Raw genomic sequence first — 13,831 nt, 5'->3', positions numbered from 1 at the left:
TTCTAGATGTCTGGCGTCCACACTAATGAAACATTATCCGCAAGCGGTGCCTCTAGAAATACAATACGTAGTTCATTCATAGAGAAAAAGTCTATTTATGACGTGACACATACCCCTTCTGGATATATGTTGTGTTGTGTCTTGTTGGCATCATGGATGGGGTTCCGGCCGGAATGTAACGTTCACGTACTAGACCAACTCGTACCAAGTTCGGATCCTTCCTATTCCGCGGTCATCGATAACCTTTTTATCATACGCAGACATAGCTAGAAAACAGAAAAGAAGCATCTATCCTCGAACTTTTCCTCGTTTTTTGCGGAAGTAGCAAAAGGTACAGACAACTTTTTTAATTGCACAAATTCTAGGAAACCTATACGTGCGAGAGCCGTCTTTGCAGGGTATCAAAATGGGCGCTTTTGGTTCTCTCCCCAGCAAGGGTTATCCCACGGTCCCAGGACAAAGAAAGGATGACTTGACAATTACTGGCATGGGAACCGCATGGCCATCAAAACTTGTAGGGCCAGGTGAATTCAGAGATTTAGCCCTGAAACACTATCCTGAAGACGCTCCATGGTGAGTAAAGCCCTCTGGAAATTTCAAGTCACTAGATTTTCAACTAAGGAAGGTTAGGCTGAAAGCATTACTGAAGGTCAATGAAAAGACTGGCATTCAATCCAGAGCAATGCTGGACTTTTGGAGTGACCCCCGCTGGAATCGGAATGAACCACCGGGGGCTGATGAACTTGATGCAGCCTTTCGCCAGTACGGAACCGAGCTAGCGGAGCAAGCTGCTCGCAAGGCGTTGAGCGATAGTAATATATCTCCGAGTGCAATCACCCACGTAGTAGCAGTTACAGCTACAAATGCTGGTAGTCCAGGGTATGACCAATTGGTTGCTCGGAGACTTGGTGTCGCTCCAACGGCTGAGAGGATATTGCTTGCTGGAGCCGGATGCTCAGGGGGGCTTGCGGCTCTTCGAGCAGCGTCGGATTTGGCCATGGCCGCATCGCTTCAAGGAAAGGAAGCCAGAGTGCTAGTTATCGCGTGTGAAATCTGCAGCATCCAAGTCCGATGCGAGCTGCATGAAGCTGCTACCTCCCAAAATGGCAGTATTGGACCAGTTTTGTTCGGGGATGGCGCGTCAGCTTTAGTTCTATGTAACTCTCATGGGATGGCTAAGAATGCTCCACGCCTTTTCACTATTCTCGATCGCCATTCAGAAATAATGCCGGAAGCGTTTGATGACATGTCCTACAGAGTGTCGCCGCATGGGTTTCTCCTGACACTTTCCAAGAATGTGCCTGCGCTTACGGCAGCCGCAGTTCGGGAGCCTTTCCAGAGCTTAACAAATGCTAACGGAATGGGATCATTATCTCCTTCATCCTTTGACTGGGCACTTCATCCAGGGGGCCTGGCAATCATCAAAGGCGTGCAAAAGTCCATGGACTTGCCTGACGATGCCGTGAGAGCTAGCAATGAGATTTACAAAACACGGGGAAATACCTCGAGTGTCGCTGTACTTGCTGTTCTTGATAGACTACGGTCGATGGAGAAAGGGAAGAAGGATGTTATTGCTTGCAGTGTCGGACCGGGATTGGTGGTCGAGATGGCATTACTACAGCGAGTGTGCTAATGATCTGTTTCCATCTTGCGGATAGCGGCTGGTTGGGGCGAGTCCTGAAAATGTTTAATCTAATCTTAAAGATGTTCTTACGCCTAGTTGCCAGACTGGTTCAGATGTCCATACATTTCAATTCAGACATGGAAGGGACTAAACTTCTCTAGCAGGGTGAAATTGGTTATACTTCGTAGTCATTGCTTTACACAGGCCATGCATCTTCTTGGGGAAAAGCCATACCTGTGTGCTGAAGGCTGGTTTGGAAATTCTCCCCCACGCTCCGGCCAGACTCTTCCAGCCTACTTAATACTTTATTGAGATCGGTTGTTATCCATTCATCAAGTCCACAAGTTGTGGTGGGGCTCGGGAGTCTTTCCGAAAACTTCGGGGCTGAGATCCGAGCGACTGTTTGGTAGATTGCCCTCATTCGAACCAGCAAAATTGCCACCGGATTGGCTCGTACGCTAGGGTTCTTATCTTGAAATGACTCAATCCATTGCCCGGACTTTGGCAAACCGGCCGAGAAAAACGGGTTTGTGATTCAATGGGGGTTATATAGTCCGGCCGTGATGTCCGTCTACATCTCTTCCACATAATTGAACTTTGGCATCATTCCTCAGCAGTTGCATTATGGCATCAAATAGCCCGCAAATCGGATGGGTAAGAAATTAATGATAACCCATCAAAAGGTGGTCAGTGGCTAACATGTCAAAGTACGGGCTCGGGTCCATGGGCCGTCCGATGGCCGAGAATCTACAACGACATCTAGCGAATAATCACGAACGGCCATTGATATACTCCAATCGGACACTGAGTTCCGGAGATACATTAAAGTCTCTCGGTGCCGTACCTGCTACTGCATTTACTGACTTGGTGAGACGATGTGATATCGTCTTTACAATGGTGAATTGCTATCCCCCAAGAGGGTGTTTGTCAGGAGCTGACAGGTGCTAGATACCGAACGACGACGTTCTTCAACGCCTTATGAAGCTTGCCATTGCGGGTAGCTCAGAACTATCAAAGAAAATATTCGTCGACTGCTCGACAGTACATCCGGACACAATTAAGAAATTATCATCAGACTTATCCAAACATGAGGCTGTCCTTCTTTCTGCTCCCGTTTTCGGTGGTCCGTCTGTCGCAGTGACTGGGGGTCTTGTATTTGCAATCAGCGGCCTCGAATCCGCATGTCATACTGTGGAGAAGTACATAGTCAATGTCATGGGAAGGAAGCTTATTCATTGTGGGGGAAATGCGTCGAATGCATCGTTGCTCAAGATTGGCGGGTAGGTTTATTCACTTCGTGATTTCAGGCTACTATAGAGCCAAGACTGATCGAATAGCAATATTATAACTCTTTCATTGATGGAGGCGGTTGGTGAAGCTCAAGTCTTTGCAGAAAAAACTGGCCTTGGGACCGAAGCGATGGAGCAGTTGATCAACGAGTCGTTTGGAGCTATTGCAGGCGGTTACTCTAAACGGTAAGTCAGGCACCATCATTTCCTCTCTTTGTCTTCACCCGGGCTAACTTCATATGAGATTGACATCGGGTATATATGCACCGCCACTGGATACACGGCCGGGATTTGGCATTTCATTGGCTATTAAAGATGCTAAGCATGCACTTTCAATGGCCGGAGAGCATGACTTCAAACTACCTGGGCTTGAGTTAGCCGACAAACATATGCAAGCAGCGAGAGAGTATGGCGGAGAATGCTTGGACAGCAGTGCCATGTATGGCATTCTGCGACAACAGGCTAGTCTGAGCTTTTGGAACGAAAACAGTCGTCAGGGTGGAGAATATACAGCAACTAATGATACCAATGGGGGTGCTATATAGAACAATATTCGACCTATATCCCCATACAGTAATAGAATTGTTATAATGTCATTATACTTTTAAATGTTTCGAAGCCCATGGACACTGTAAATGTGTTGTAATATGGTTGATGAACTTGGCCTTTGTATTTCCCTCCTACTCTGACTGCGGAAGGAACCAAGTTCTTATCACCATTCTATTCCTTAATTCACCACAAAAGAGTAGCTTAAGTTTGGGGTCTGAGGAAGACCCACTGGGATGAGGACGGTACACGATATAGCGATGATGGTGTCTTCTCTGCGAGTGGAGGCGAACGAATATTGCTTGGGGAGATTCGTGTCATACGAATGCATTCAACAGCCCACTCTATACTTAATGTACCTTGAATTAAACGGCTGGTCCACTAAGGGTTGCGACTGTGCGCGATGGACAGAGAATGCTATCTACTAGATGCCTAGATCAAAGACCCCCTCATATATTCGGGTTATCTGGGACTCCATCGGCTCAAAGTGCTATTCTCCCCTTTCTTTGCTATGAAAATAGATACATTTCGTCGTTCCTTCTTGCGATGGATTATAAAGCTCGTTTATACCATGGAGGCGTAGCCAATTAAGAAATAGATGTTTTAATTAGTAACCGATCTAGATGATATTCCTTTGTCTGAAGCAGAGCAAACTTCCTAAGTAGCAAAGGTAGACCACCTATGCCTTTCTCCTATTTCCTCATACAGTCCTCAGTGAGTTGACGAGCTGGGCTCGTGTTCCTACCTATTCCAAATCCATTCTCTGCCACCATCCCTTTCCGGCTGCTTCATATTAGCTTGAGGATCGCTCTTCCCAATCAGGAATCATTGCAAGAATGGCGGCCGAGCAGTATCTGGTTGAGATCGTGGACTGATTCCCGTACGCAATATAGCTTAGTGCCTTCTCCCAGTGCTTCTGTCCTGTTAACCACGTAATTCCCGTCACTCTGTCGTGAGGCCATTCATCGCAAACAATCTGGAACCTATGTGAGCTCAAGGATAGGACGGTGAGAGTGTAGTCCAATAATATGGGGCACTGGCATCGTTTAAAGAGTGAGACTCCGTGCTGAAGCATGACATTTGATGAGCGTGGAGCCCCGTTCCAACTAATTCACTATCTTCGGATTCATGGTCGGTATCCTAGTAATAATTATCTTTCCTATGCCCAAGAACGGGCAGAATCTCTACTGTCGCGCCTAACGCATTAAGAACTGAGTAGAAACCTAAGTCGGAGCCTTTAAATGTTCTTGGAAGGTTTATCCAAGCCTCCTCCGATGTATGCGCATATGCATATGCATGAGCACAGTAGATCCCAGAAACACCACCTATGGAAGTTAGCCATGAATAGATTAGTATGGAGCCCGAAAGTACCATTAGGGAAGAACTGAGGATTCCGGAAGAGTGCATCAAGCTGGCCATAGATTGGAAGAGTCCACAGTTCTACCGAGGAATTTGGGATGACTGTAGAGGCACGTTCTGGTTCCGTCACGTAAAGGTTATAGGTGAGGATAAGCCGCTCCCCCTCTGTGACCGTTTTGATTTCATGGGAGCAATCGCTGTAGAAAGCAGCCCATTGGATAGCAGTTGCACTTTTGGGCGCCCAGTCAAAATCAACATCCTTGCCCTGGTGGCGGACGAGAAGGTTGCCCCCTTTGAAACCGGCTGGGAGGCAGGTAACCAAGGACCCCACCTGTCTGACAGAATGTTGTGTATCCACATGGCTCTGGAAGAGTCCAGAGGGGCAGGAGTAGACCTATCTCACCTCATGAGCTGGTCCAAGAGGTTATACATAGCAAGCGCCACCCCAAGACGACGTACATTCGGTTTGTAGAGCTCAGCAGATATTGCGCGACCCGCCAAAGAATTATTCTGCATCATCGCTGACGCTGGGTACCAAAATCCGTTCGACCAGATTTACGATGCAGAAGTCCGCCGGATGGAAGGTAGTTGCAAACTTCGCTGGCTCCATCTTCCCGTCTGTCTATGGCTGTGATCCAGAATATCCTCATTGCCCCTCCCAAAGGTCGCAGGAGAGCATTCCAACACGAGCTGCTTCAGAGCAGCAAGGCTAGAATCTGCCGACGTATGATCCAACAGAAGAACAACCTTTCTAGCATTTATCTCTTCTTGAAGAGACCAGTAAACCTTCACCAGCGGGGCAGTTGATGCTATATTTGCGCCGTCATTAGTATCAGTCTTGGAGATCGGGATCGTACCACCGCAGGCAAAAGAAGCTGCAGATCTCGCTCCAGCGATAATCGTGATCAATTCTTCTAATGCGGTGTCGATGTCGTTTAGCTGGGACGGATTGGTAAATGCGTGCGAAGAGCGAGCATCGGCCGATTCTAACATTGTTTAGCTCCCTTGACTCCGACAACTATCAGAATTGCAAGCCCTCACTACTCGATAGATCAGCGTCATCACTGGCTTGGCTTCTTAAGGCGTTCCCGGCTCGGACATTGGAACGGTATAAGACAAATCGAGGGTTAGTCGAAAAGAAAATTGAAGATCTGGATATGTAGACAGATATGAAGGCCGAGAATAAAGGCAGATTGGGGTCGAAGGCTTAAAATGGCGAAACGACAAGAAACAGAAGAAGAGGGGAATACGTGCAGAGAGAAGAACAAGTGGACGTAATGAATCACCTGACACAGCAACTCTGGCCAGGCAGAAAACTGCAGCCTACGCCTACATATATGGATACAGTGGTAATAATTACGCTTTAGTAGCTGACCTAATGATGTTTACACACTAATGTCAATATTGGTTAATGACGGTAGCTCCCTGTGGCTAGCTTGATACCTCACATTATAGTAATGGGTTCCCCAACTATTATTTCAATATAGTTCTCGGAGGTCACTCTCTACGCTCTTAGAATGAACGCATAGCCTTTACCTTCTGTCTCATACATCTATGGTAGGGCTAACAGAGAAACTCCAAGTGAGCCAGTCGACTAGGATACCAAAGCCATATAGATAAGGTAGAGTATTAAGACGATAAGTTGATATTTTCTTCATAAAATAGAGAGAAATAAGGACAACACACCTGAGACATATGTATTAAGTAGTATATAATCAACTGAGAGACAGAGCCGCTTTAGCAAGTATGGAGCATCACTCATATTAGGATAGATTACTTGGAAATACATTCATAGTGATTGCAGTGGTACTAAAGACAACAGACATCGGAGAAGGACACTGTTTTTAACCGCGGTTAAGTACCATTGTACTTAATTTTCGAGCATTGCTCTTATTCACTTTAGGTCCAAATTGACTACCTCTTGGGGAAGGGTTTATACCCATTGACTCATTTCTTCGGACTAAATCGGCTTCGGCCTGTCCTCTGGTTTTATATGATTTCAGCCGATCTTATATTCGCATTCCTTATATGAGTATTACGGATATCACTCGATGCCTCATCACTTTTGCTCCTTCCCTGTTTTTTTGAACATCGACCAAAGCAACACTAAGCCGGCTAGAGCCTTTAGTAGTTGTAATAAAACTTTCGCATGTATGCTTCTAGTGACTCCAGAATATCGCATCTAGAACCCGTGAAGCAGCTAGGCCTCGGAAATGACCGCAAAGACCAAGAACCGGACCATACCGGCATTTGGTCATGATTCTGAGAACCGCTGGGCAGTCCTAGATCATGTAAGACTTTGCTGCTATAGTTTAGTCTAGTTCTACAGTTCTGCAATTAAGGCAAATAGACATAAGCCCGTGATATACATAAGTTATATATAACCGGACTGGCTAATGGCCAGCTTACGTTACTTGTGACGGGTGCTTAGTATGATTCTTACCCTAAGCTAAGTCTCGCTTGGCATAGTTTCTAGAGTTGATCGGGGTTGACTGCCAAGCTTATTAGTGTAGTTCGATAAGTTCAGAAATACACCTCCGTACTGGGCTGCACAAATAAAATGCGGACTTTATACATTTTTATGAATGTGTGTACTGTCACGTGTTTGGCAATTTATCTCAAAGTGTTCGTCTGTCCATTATTACTGTGTCCATTATTACTGAACGAAAAAAACCATCGGCCCTATTTCGCACCGAGCACGGTAGCAAAACAAACCTCAAGAGAAGGTTACTCTACAGTACTTGGAAACGCACCCCTCTCTGCACCATCCTTCTCCCTGCAAGTTCGGTCGCGAACGTACGCCTTCCGAGTAAATCTGTCGTTTTTATGGCGAACGTTCATCGGGTTTCCAATCACGCCCGCGGTAGACTATGATTTCGTGATGCTATTGGATCTGATAATGGTTCCACAGATGATAAACACCCATCTTACATCCCGTACGTAATGAAGTGGAGAGTGACTCTAAATTATCAAGCTTTAGTAAAAGACACTGGACAAGTCTTAGATTCGACGCCCAGTGAATACTGGGAAAATATCAAAAAGGAGGCTGGACCCCTGCAAGAGCTGATTTTGTTGACTAAAGCACTCGCAATTACTCAAGCAACAAATGTCAGTCTAATTACATCCCCGTTTCGATGTACCTATCTATTGTCCTGACTGGGCTCCCGCGCTATCCTCGATAGTGTGTCCCACACTGTCCCCTGCCTCACTGCCCTTCCACAGCTAGATACCAACATTGTCACCAGGTATTCGGTGTTGCAGTTCCCCGCAAGGAAACCGGATACCCTTGAGAAGCGTACCAGCTTCTCTACCTCTCGTGCCGACTGCTACCCCTAACGCTGGGATGCCGCCAGCCGGGAAGTCAATTCATTTGTACGTGGGAATCTAGTACGATTTTGTGCGCACATGCGAAGCCTGATGTCCCTGCTATGATTTTGAATAGATGCTTCCCCCTAGAAAGAGTAAAGTTGGAACTGATGCGAAGCTGCTTAGCACACCAAGTGACCAACTCATCGTTCCCCAGCCATATTCATCCCGAATCATACCCGCCCAAATGGGACCAACCAGGCTTCCAGCGGCGAAGGCGCAGTTGAACAATCCATAGCCTTGAGCTACCGCTCCATGCGCCCCGAATATACCTTGATGCTCTTTCTCCTTCGCAGCGATTAGGTAGGATATCTCAACTAGCAACGGGGGTAGCCCAGCAGCAAAGGTTAATCCGATTAGAATAAGCAGAGCAGAAAGCAATATCTTTTGCTCAATGGAGTCATGGGTCACGAGCCGAAGGAGGACCAAAAAAGGAGTCATTCCTAGCAGAGATCCGGCGGTCAGATACCTACCAGAGGCTGGAAACCGATCGAGAACCGCACCCGCCAGAGGCTCCAAAAAGTGTGGGAGAAATAATGGAACAAAAATCAAGCCTTCCCCTGTCTGGCCCCATCCAAAGGTTTCTTTCACGAAGAGCGGCAACACGCTGTCAAATGCGGTCATAAGGCTCGCCATGACAAAGTAGGCAAACAGTGTGATGGCCATTCTTGGAGAACGAACTAGGACCAGGATCGGTTGCAAGTGACCGACCTGAACTTGGCTCTTTGTCGACCTATAGCCACCAGCAACTTGACCACGAGTGACACCATCTCTTAATGCCTGCGATTCCTGCTGCCGAGTGCTAGAGTGAGCTGTCTCGCTCATAGCACTAGGTGTGGATAGCCATTTTTCAGCGTGTCGTTTCTCGATCATGGCCAACCGCAAAAGCAAATCGATGGCTATCACACCGAACGCTAACCCGAAAACAGAGTAATAACCGCCATGCTGGTACAGGACGCCTCCAAGAAGCGGGCCAAGCATTGTACCGACGCTGATTGCCGTTCCAATAACTCCCATAGCCTTTCCAATTTGGGTCTCATTGACAGTGTCCACAAGGAGCGCCAAAGACACCGTCCAGACCATGGCAGCTGATATGCCTTGGAATAGACGCCCAGAGATCCATAACCCGAGATTCGTCCCTACACAGAGAAGAGCGGTAGCGGCTGCAAAAGCGATCAGCCCGAAGAGAAGGGGAACACGACGAGAGTTGGTCTGATCGGCTATCAAACCAAATACAGCTGGTGCAGAATTAGCAAAATGGGTTTAAGACAGTCTGGTATAGTCCAGAGTGATATGGCTTACGTGAAGCAATCAACAGTCCGGCCGCATAAATAGCAAGAAGTGCAGAAGTCCAGCGTTGACCTTAAAGCACATTAGCAGGCCATGTGGGGAGAAAGACGGTCATGCAATTCGAGGTGCACGCACGATTTCCGGGAGGCAGGTGCACTCTCTGCTCGAGCGCAGTAGGGATGACAGGAACAACCTAATGATATGAACCTGTTAGCGACGTTCTTATAGCAGTTTTGGCAAGCTGTTCAGGAGTCTCACAATGCCATATAAGAACATGTCCTGAGCGTCCGCCCTATAGTCAGCACAAAAGCTTAATGGCACAAGCATGAGCAGACAAACCGTAAACACGGCAAAGGCTACTGCCCCTATGATTAGGCGCGTTGATGCCCGGAGACGCAAGAGGCGCGGCTCTGACGACATTTTGCTGGTAGACAGAACATATGGACGATTAGCATCTGCCCTCACGTTATTGTCTGATATGCCCGCTTGTTCTTTATACTGGTTATATGGGATGAGGCGAGACAAAAAGGGCTTAGCGGCGGCTGCTCGGGGTCCGTCCAATACAACAGAAAGTGGGTTATGCCGGCCCGCCGGGCTCCGCTGAGTCATCAATTTCTCGCTGAAGTGGAACGTCAAGAGTGTTCACAGTTCACAGTCGCGGCCGTCCGGGTTCCGAGTAGTCATTTAATCTCCCGGGCCTTGCGAATTTTAATTAGGGATCACGATCTAACACTTCATGCAGTATTGCATAGTATGGACATGCAACAAGGCAGCTCTGTGCAGCTCTCAAAGGCAGTAAGTTATACTCGTATGGGAGCCTTGCCAACGGTCAGTGGCTGATGTATGAATAGTGTCAAGGTTGCCGTGCGAGAAAGGTGAGGCGCAAAGTGTCTCTACGGAGTATGGACGGCCATCTCATATGTCCAGATCCGATGCGAAAAAGTTGTACCATGCTCCAATTGCCAACACCTGCGGATACAATGCGTCCCGGCTGAAACACAATACGAAAACCGACCTCGCATTAATGTTTCATCCCAATAGTAAATACCCCAAAGCCTTCAACGGCAGTCGCTAACCTTTGCGGAGTGAAAACCAAATACAACTTATTCAAGAGCGTCTTCATCGTATAGAACTGAATCTTACCCACCTCGCCTCTGCGGCAAAAGCTGAGCAACGGAACAATATCAGCTCGGCTTCTCTAGGCTTAAGAGACGTGCATCCGCCAGACAGAGCTACCCAGATCATGCAGTTGAGCCCCGGATTCGAAGGCGATTCGTCGTTTGCAAGCAGTGCACGATTGGCCGAGAATGTCGCCGAAACCACTTCCAAGGAGAACGCCTGGCTGCCCGGGAAGCACATGATTCATGCATTGAAGAATCTGAAAAATACACTTGAGCATCATCGGTCGGAATTATCCGCCGGCAACACACATTTTCCAGTCTTCAGGAATGATTCTCCGAAGCATAGTCTAGAACTTCCACCTGTAGAATTTGCTGCTGCACTTGTGAGAAGATTCAAAGGTATATACAAAATCTCTGGTCAACTCGCTGCTCCACTTGCTAAAGCCCAACGCAGCACGCCCTACAGATATCTTTCTGTCCTGTGCCTGGAGAGATCCTAACCTTCTCGAGACGTTATGTCAGAAAGTGTACTTTCCATCCGAGCAGGTGTCCCTCGGCCGTCTGACCCTGTTGTACGGGCTCTTATGGGAACAAGGCCAGCATCTCTTTCCGCAGAATGATGTGGAATTCTCAAGCTCCGAAATACGCTCCTGGTTAGGCCTCTGCGAAAGGAACTTCTGCCTGGGTGTTGAAAGTTATGAAGTGTTAACTTCACAATCATTGGAAAACGCTCAGGCACTTACAGTGGGTGCGATTCGGGCTTTGGGATTATCACGCCCATTTCTATGCCGTACTCTTTTGACAGCAGCTGCCAATATCTGCGTTTCATTAGGCTACCACCGGCGATCCACCTTACAAGGAGATCGCTCTCTTCTTGCGGAATCGAAGCGTCATGTATTTTGGCTGGTATATGTGCTGGACAAGAATATTTCTCTGAATCTCGGGAGGGCATCTAATTTACAGGACTACGATATCGACGCAGAATTATTCGAGCCGTCTAGTGACCGGAACTATCGCTCTTATGACCTTTTATGTCATGCCTGGATTTATTTTGGTCGGCTGGAAGGAAAGGTATATGATCTAGTCTACTCAGTCCGCGCGTTGGCAATGCCGTCTGAAGAAAGGCTGGTGTACACTGCGAGTCTGGCGCAAGAGCTGGCCATGTGGAAGGAAGCCAAACTTGATCAAATATGTCAAGAGAGCCCTAACCATTCAGACGGGCTCAAGTCTTTGGTCCTTGCGACATATCCGATGTATTACTCCATCCTCGCGCTTCTTTACCGGGGTAACACACAAAGCCCAACTGGGTCATCTCTACGGGTGAGCGACATGTGCCTTGAAGCTGCTCGGCAGAGTGTGGTTTGTCATTTGCAAACCATTCCACAATTCCTCGATTGTCCTGGAAACCAGTCCACATACGTCACTTGGGGATTGCTATATAGCAGTTTTACCCCCTTCTTTGTGGTCTTCATAAGCGTCATCACCTCATTAAACGAGGAAGATCTTGGCCTTCTCAAATCACTCGTCGACGCTCTCCAATCACTCACCATGGTATCGGAAGGAATTAAGCGGCTACATAGCATCTGCCACGCTTTCTACCAGGTCGCTGAAGTATTCCTTAATTCGAAACAGCAAGTGAATCAAACATCAGTCGTCCATTTGTGCGGTCCATCCAGTCAGGTACTGGTGGCGGACAGTAATCATCCAGACGCCGTCCCCAACCTGGCACCGAACGATGGGCTAGAATTTAATCTGACCGACTTCAGCTTGGAGAGCTATGGGATCCCGCCAATGGACACGCGATGGGGCCAATCACTGTTCGATCTTATTCGACTAGATGGCCTGGATGTCAACAACATAAGTGGGAACGACTCGTAGATTGGAGGTGGTAAAGGATTCTAATCCTCTTAACCAGAATACTCAAGTTGCATAGTTTCCCGTCCAGAGCGTGTTACGAATATGCGGCCCTCGATTATTCATATTAACCTGTGGGCTTCATCCATTAGATAGACACCAAGAAAAGGCTGCCGAGTCCTGTATCAACTCGGCAGGATTATGCCCCTTTCCGTTTGCCGCTCAATGCCATGGTCCTCGCTAAATAGATCAAACAGTCTCTGCGCAGTATCAGATTGGTGTCGAGTTGATGAAGAAGGTCCTGAGAAACCCAAAAAAAAAAAAAAAAAAGAAAAGAAAAGAAAAGAAAAGAAAAGAAAAAAAAGAAAAACACGCCGAGCGACGGCCCATGCCTGTGCGACGATCGTGGCGACTCTTCCCATCGTCATGACCAGGGCTGAATGAGTAAGTGGACCTCATTGAACAGTAAGTGTGGCACTCCTGTGTTTAGCAATATTTGGTCAAGGCTTGCCTTGAATGCCACGCTGCCTCAACAGTTGTTGCTCGCTGGCGAACAAGCTGCGGGCCAAGAACGGATACAATTCTGGTCAAGAGGACTATTCAGTAATCTTCTTTTGTCAGATCAAACAGCATCAAACATAATTAGTATACGTCTATTGATGCTTATGAGTGGCAAGGCAAAGATCGTCGGAAAATAAAAACAGGAAGGTGTTGCGACATGATGACCTTGTGCCAGGAACCAGGAACGGGGCGTTTCCTGGCTTCTGGATCACAATGTTTCATGATCTTCCATAAGGATCCGTCACTCCACATGGATGATCGGCTTTATGCATGCTTATACACGGTACAACCGGCCTCACTGCCTTTTTAATTGGTCCGAAGGGAGACACTACCCCCCTTTCTCCACGAGATACCAGGTGCAGCCACCACTACTGAGTACAGCAGAATAGATATATAGTCAAGTATTGAGAATCGAAGCACGGTCCACCTCCAGAATGGTTCAGTCGGATATGATGTACTTTTGGAGCAGGTATCCTAGGATACATTCAGCGAGGAAGCTGGAAGATTGGACAATGAAACAGTCCGAGTCATTAAAGCATCCAGGATTACCGGACTGCTGCTCTCGCGTGGGTTGAATCGCCTTGCCAGAGTCAATGCCTGTTCGAAATGACGAATGTGGGGCACAGAACATGCATGATCTCGGTGGACTGTGAATTGATCCAGCCACAAGGTTACAGAACTGCAATAACTAGACAACAGATTAAAGAATAGCGGCCACAGCGAGAGCGACCTTCAGATGCTCAACATTTTTCGGTTTGGGGAGAGGCTTCTCTGCCATGGAAACCTTGCCCATGGTTATCTAGAACCTCATACCTCTTCAC

General features: G+C 47.5%; 6 protein-coding genes across 6 annotated transcripts; 3 read left to right on the top strand and 3 right to left on the bottom strand.

The window, feature by feature from the left end:
* Positions 1 to 370: 370 nt before the first annotated feature.
* On the top strand, positions 371 to 1,633 carry BDV27DRAFT_167566 (chalcone synthase B; the record flags this gene model as incomplete). The annotated part of the gene is made up of 2 exons (XM_032074527.1): positions 371 to 573; positions 631 to 1,633. Exons 1-2 carry the CDS (start codon positions 407 to 409, stop codon positions 1,631 to 1,633), a joined length of 1,170 nt encoding a protein of 389 aa, XP_031933790.1. The 5' UTR covers positions 371 to 406.
* A 599-nt stretch (positions 1,634 to 2,232) lies between these two features.
* On the top strand, positions 2,233 to 3,461 carry BDV27DRAFT_35945 (NAD(P)-dependent oxidoreductase; the record flags this gene model as incomplete). Its single annotated transcript, XM_032076434.1, has 5 exons — positions 2,233 to 2,278; positions 2,333 to 2,521; positions 2,573 to 2,904; positions 2,962 to 3,099; positions 3,158 to 3,461. The coding sequence occupies exons 1-5, from the start codon at positions 2,249 to 2,251 to the stop codon at positions 3,456 to 3,458; spliced, it is 990 nt and encodes a 329-aa protein (XP_031933789.1). The 5' UTR covers positions 2,233 to 2,248.
* A 634-nt stretch (positions 3,462 to 4,095) lies between these two features.
* On the bottom strand, positions 4,096 to 6,051 carry BDV27DRAFT_119359 (2OG-Fe(II) oxygenase). The gene is made up of 4 exons (XM_032064846.1): positions 5,860 to 6,051; positions 5,278 to 5,804; positions 4,831 to 5,212; positions 4,096 to 4,784 (listed from the first exon to the last, which is right to left on the bottom strand). The coding sequence occupies exons 2-4, from the start codon at positions 5,335 to 5,337 to the stop codon at positions 4,600 to 4,602; spliced, it is 627 nt and encodes a 208-aa protein (XP_031933787.1). The 5' UTR covers positions 5,338 to 5,804; positions 5,860 to 6,051; the 3' UTR covers positions 4,096 to 4,599.
* BDV27DRAFT_151964 (uncharacterized protein) lies at positions 5,374 to 5,811 on the bottom strand (the record flags this gene model as incomplete). Its single annotated transcript, XM_032071459.1, has 1 exon — positions 5,374 to 5,811. The coding sequence occupies one exon, from the start codon at positions 5,809 to 5,811 to the stop codon at positions 5,374 to 5,376; it is 438 nt and encodes a 145-aa protein (XP_031933788.1).
* Positions 6,052 to 8,006: 1,955 nt separating the features above from the next.
* Positions 8,007 to 10,033, bottom strand: BDV27DRAFT_119356 (MFS transporter). Its single transcript, XM_032064845.1, has 5 exons — positions 9,814 to 10,033; positions 9,733 to 9,753; positions 9,610 to 9,667; positions 9,487 to 9,546; positions 8,007 to 9,422 (listed from the first exon to the last, which is right to left on the bottom strand). Exons 1-5 carry the CDS (start codon positions 9,892 to 9,894, stop codon positions 8,245 to 8,247), a joined length of 1,398 nt encoding a protein of 465 aa, XP_031933786.1. The 5' UTR covers positions 9,895 to 10,033; the 3' UTR covers positions 8,007 to 8,244.
* Positions 10,034 to 10,156: 123 nt separating this feature from the next.
* Positions 10,157 to 12,751, top strand: BDV27DRAFT_35929 (Zn(II)2Cys6 transcription factor). The gene is made up of 5 exons (XM_032076432.1): positions 10,157 to 10,269; positions 10,326 to 10,349; positions 10,402 to 10,514; positions 10,561 to 10,994; positions 11,050 to 12,751. Exons 1-5 carry the CDS (start codon positions 10,228 to 10,230, stop codon positions 12,471 to 12,473), a joined length of 2,037 nt encoding a protein of 678 aa, XP_031933785.1. The 5' UTR covers positions 10,157 to 10,227; the 3' UTR covers positions 12,474 to 12,751.
* Positions 12,752 to 13,831: the final 1,080 nt, after the last annotated feature.

This window comes from Aspergillus caelatus (assembly GCF_009193585.1).
Source record: "Aspergillus caelatus strain CBS 763.97 unplaced genomic scaffold BDV27scaffold_2, whole genome shotgun sequence".
Classification (NCBI taxonomy): Eukaryota; Fungi; Ascomycota; class Eurotiomycetes; order Eurotiales; family Aspergillaceae; genus Aspergillus; species Aspergillus caelatus.
This window is presented reverse-complemented; position numbering and strand designations above follow the sequence as displayed.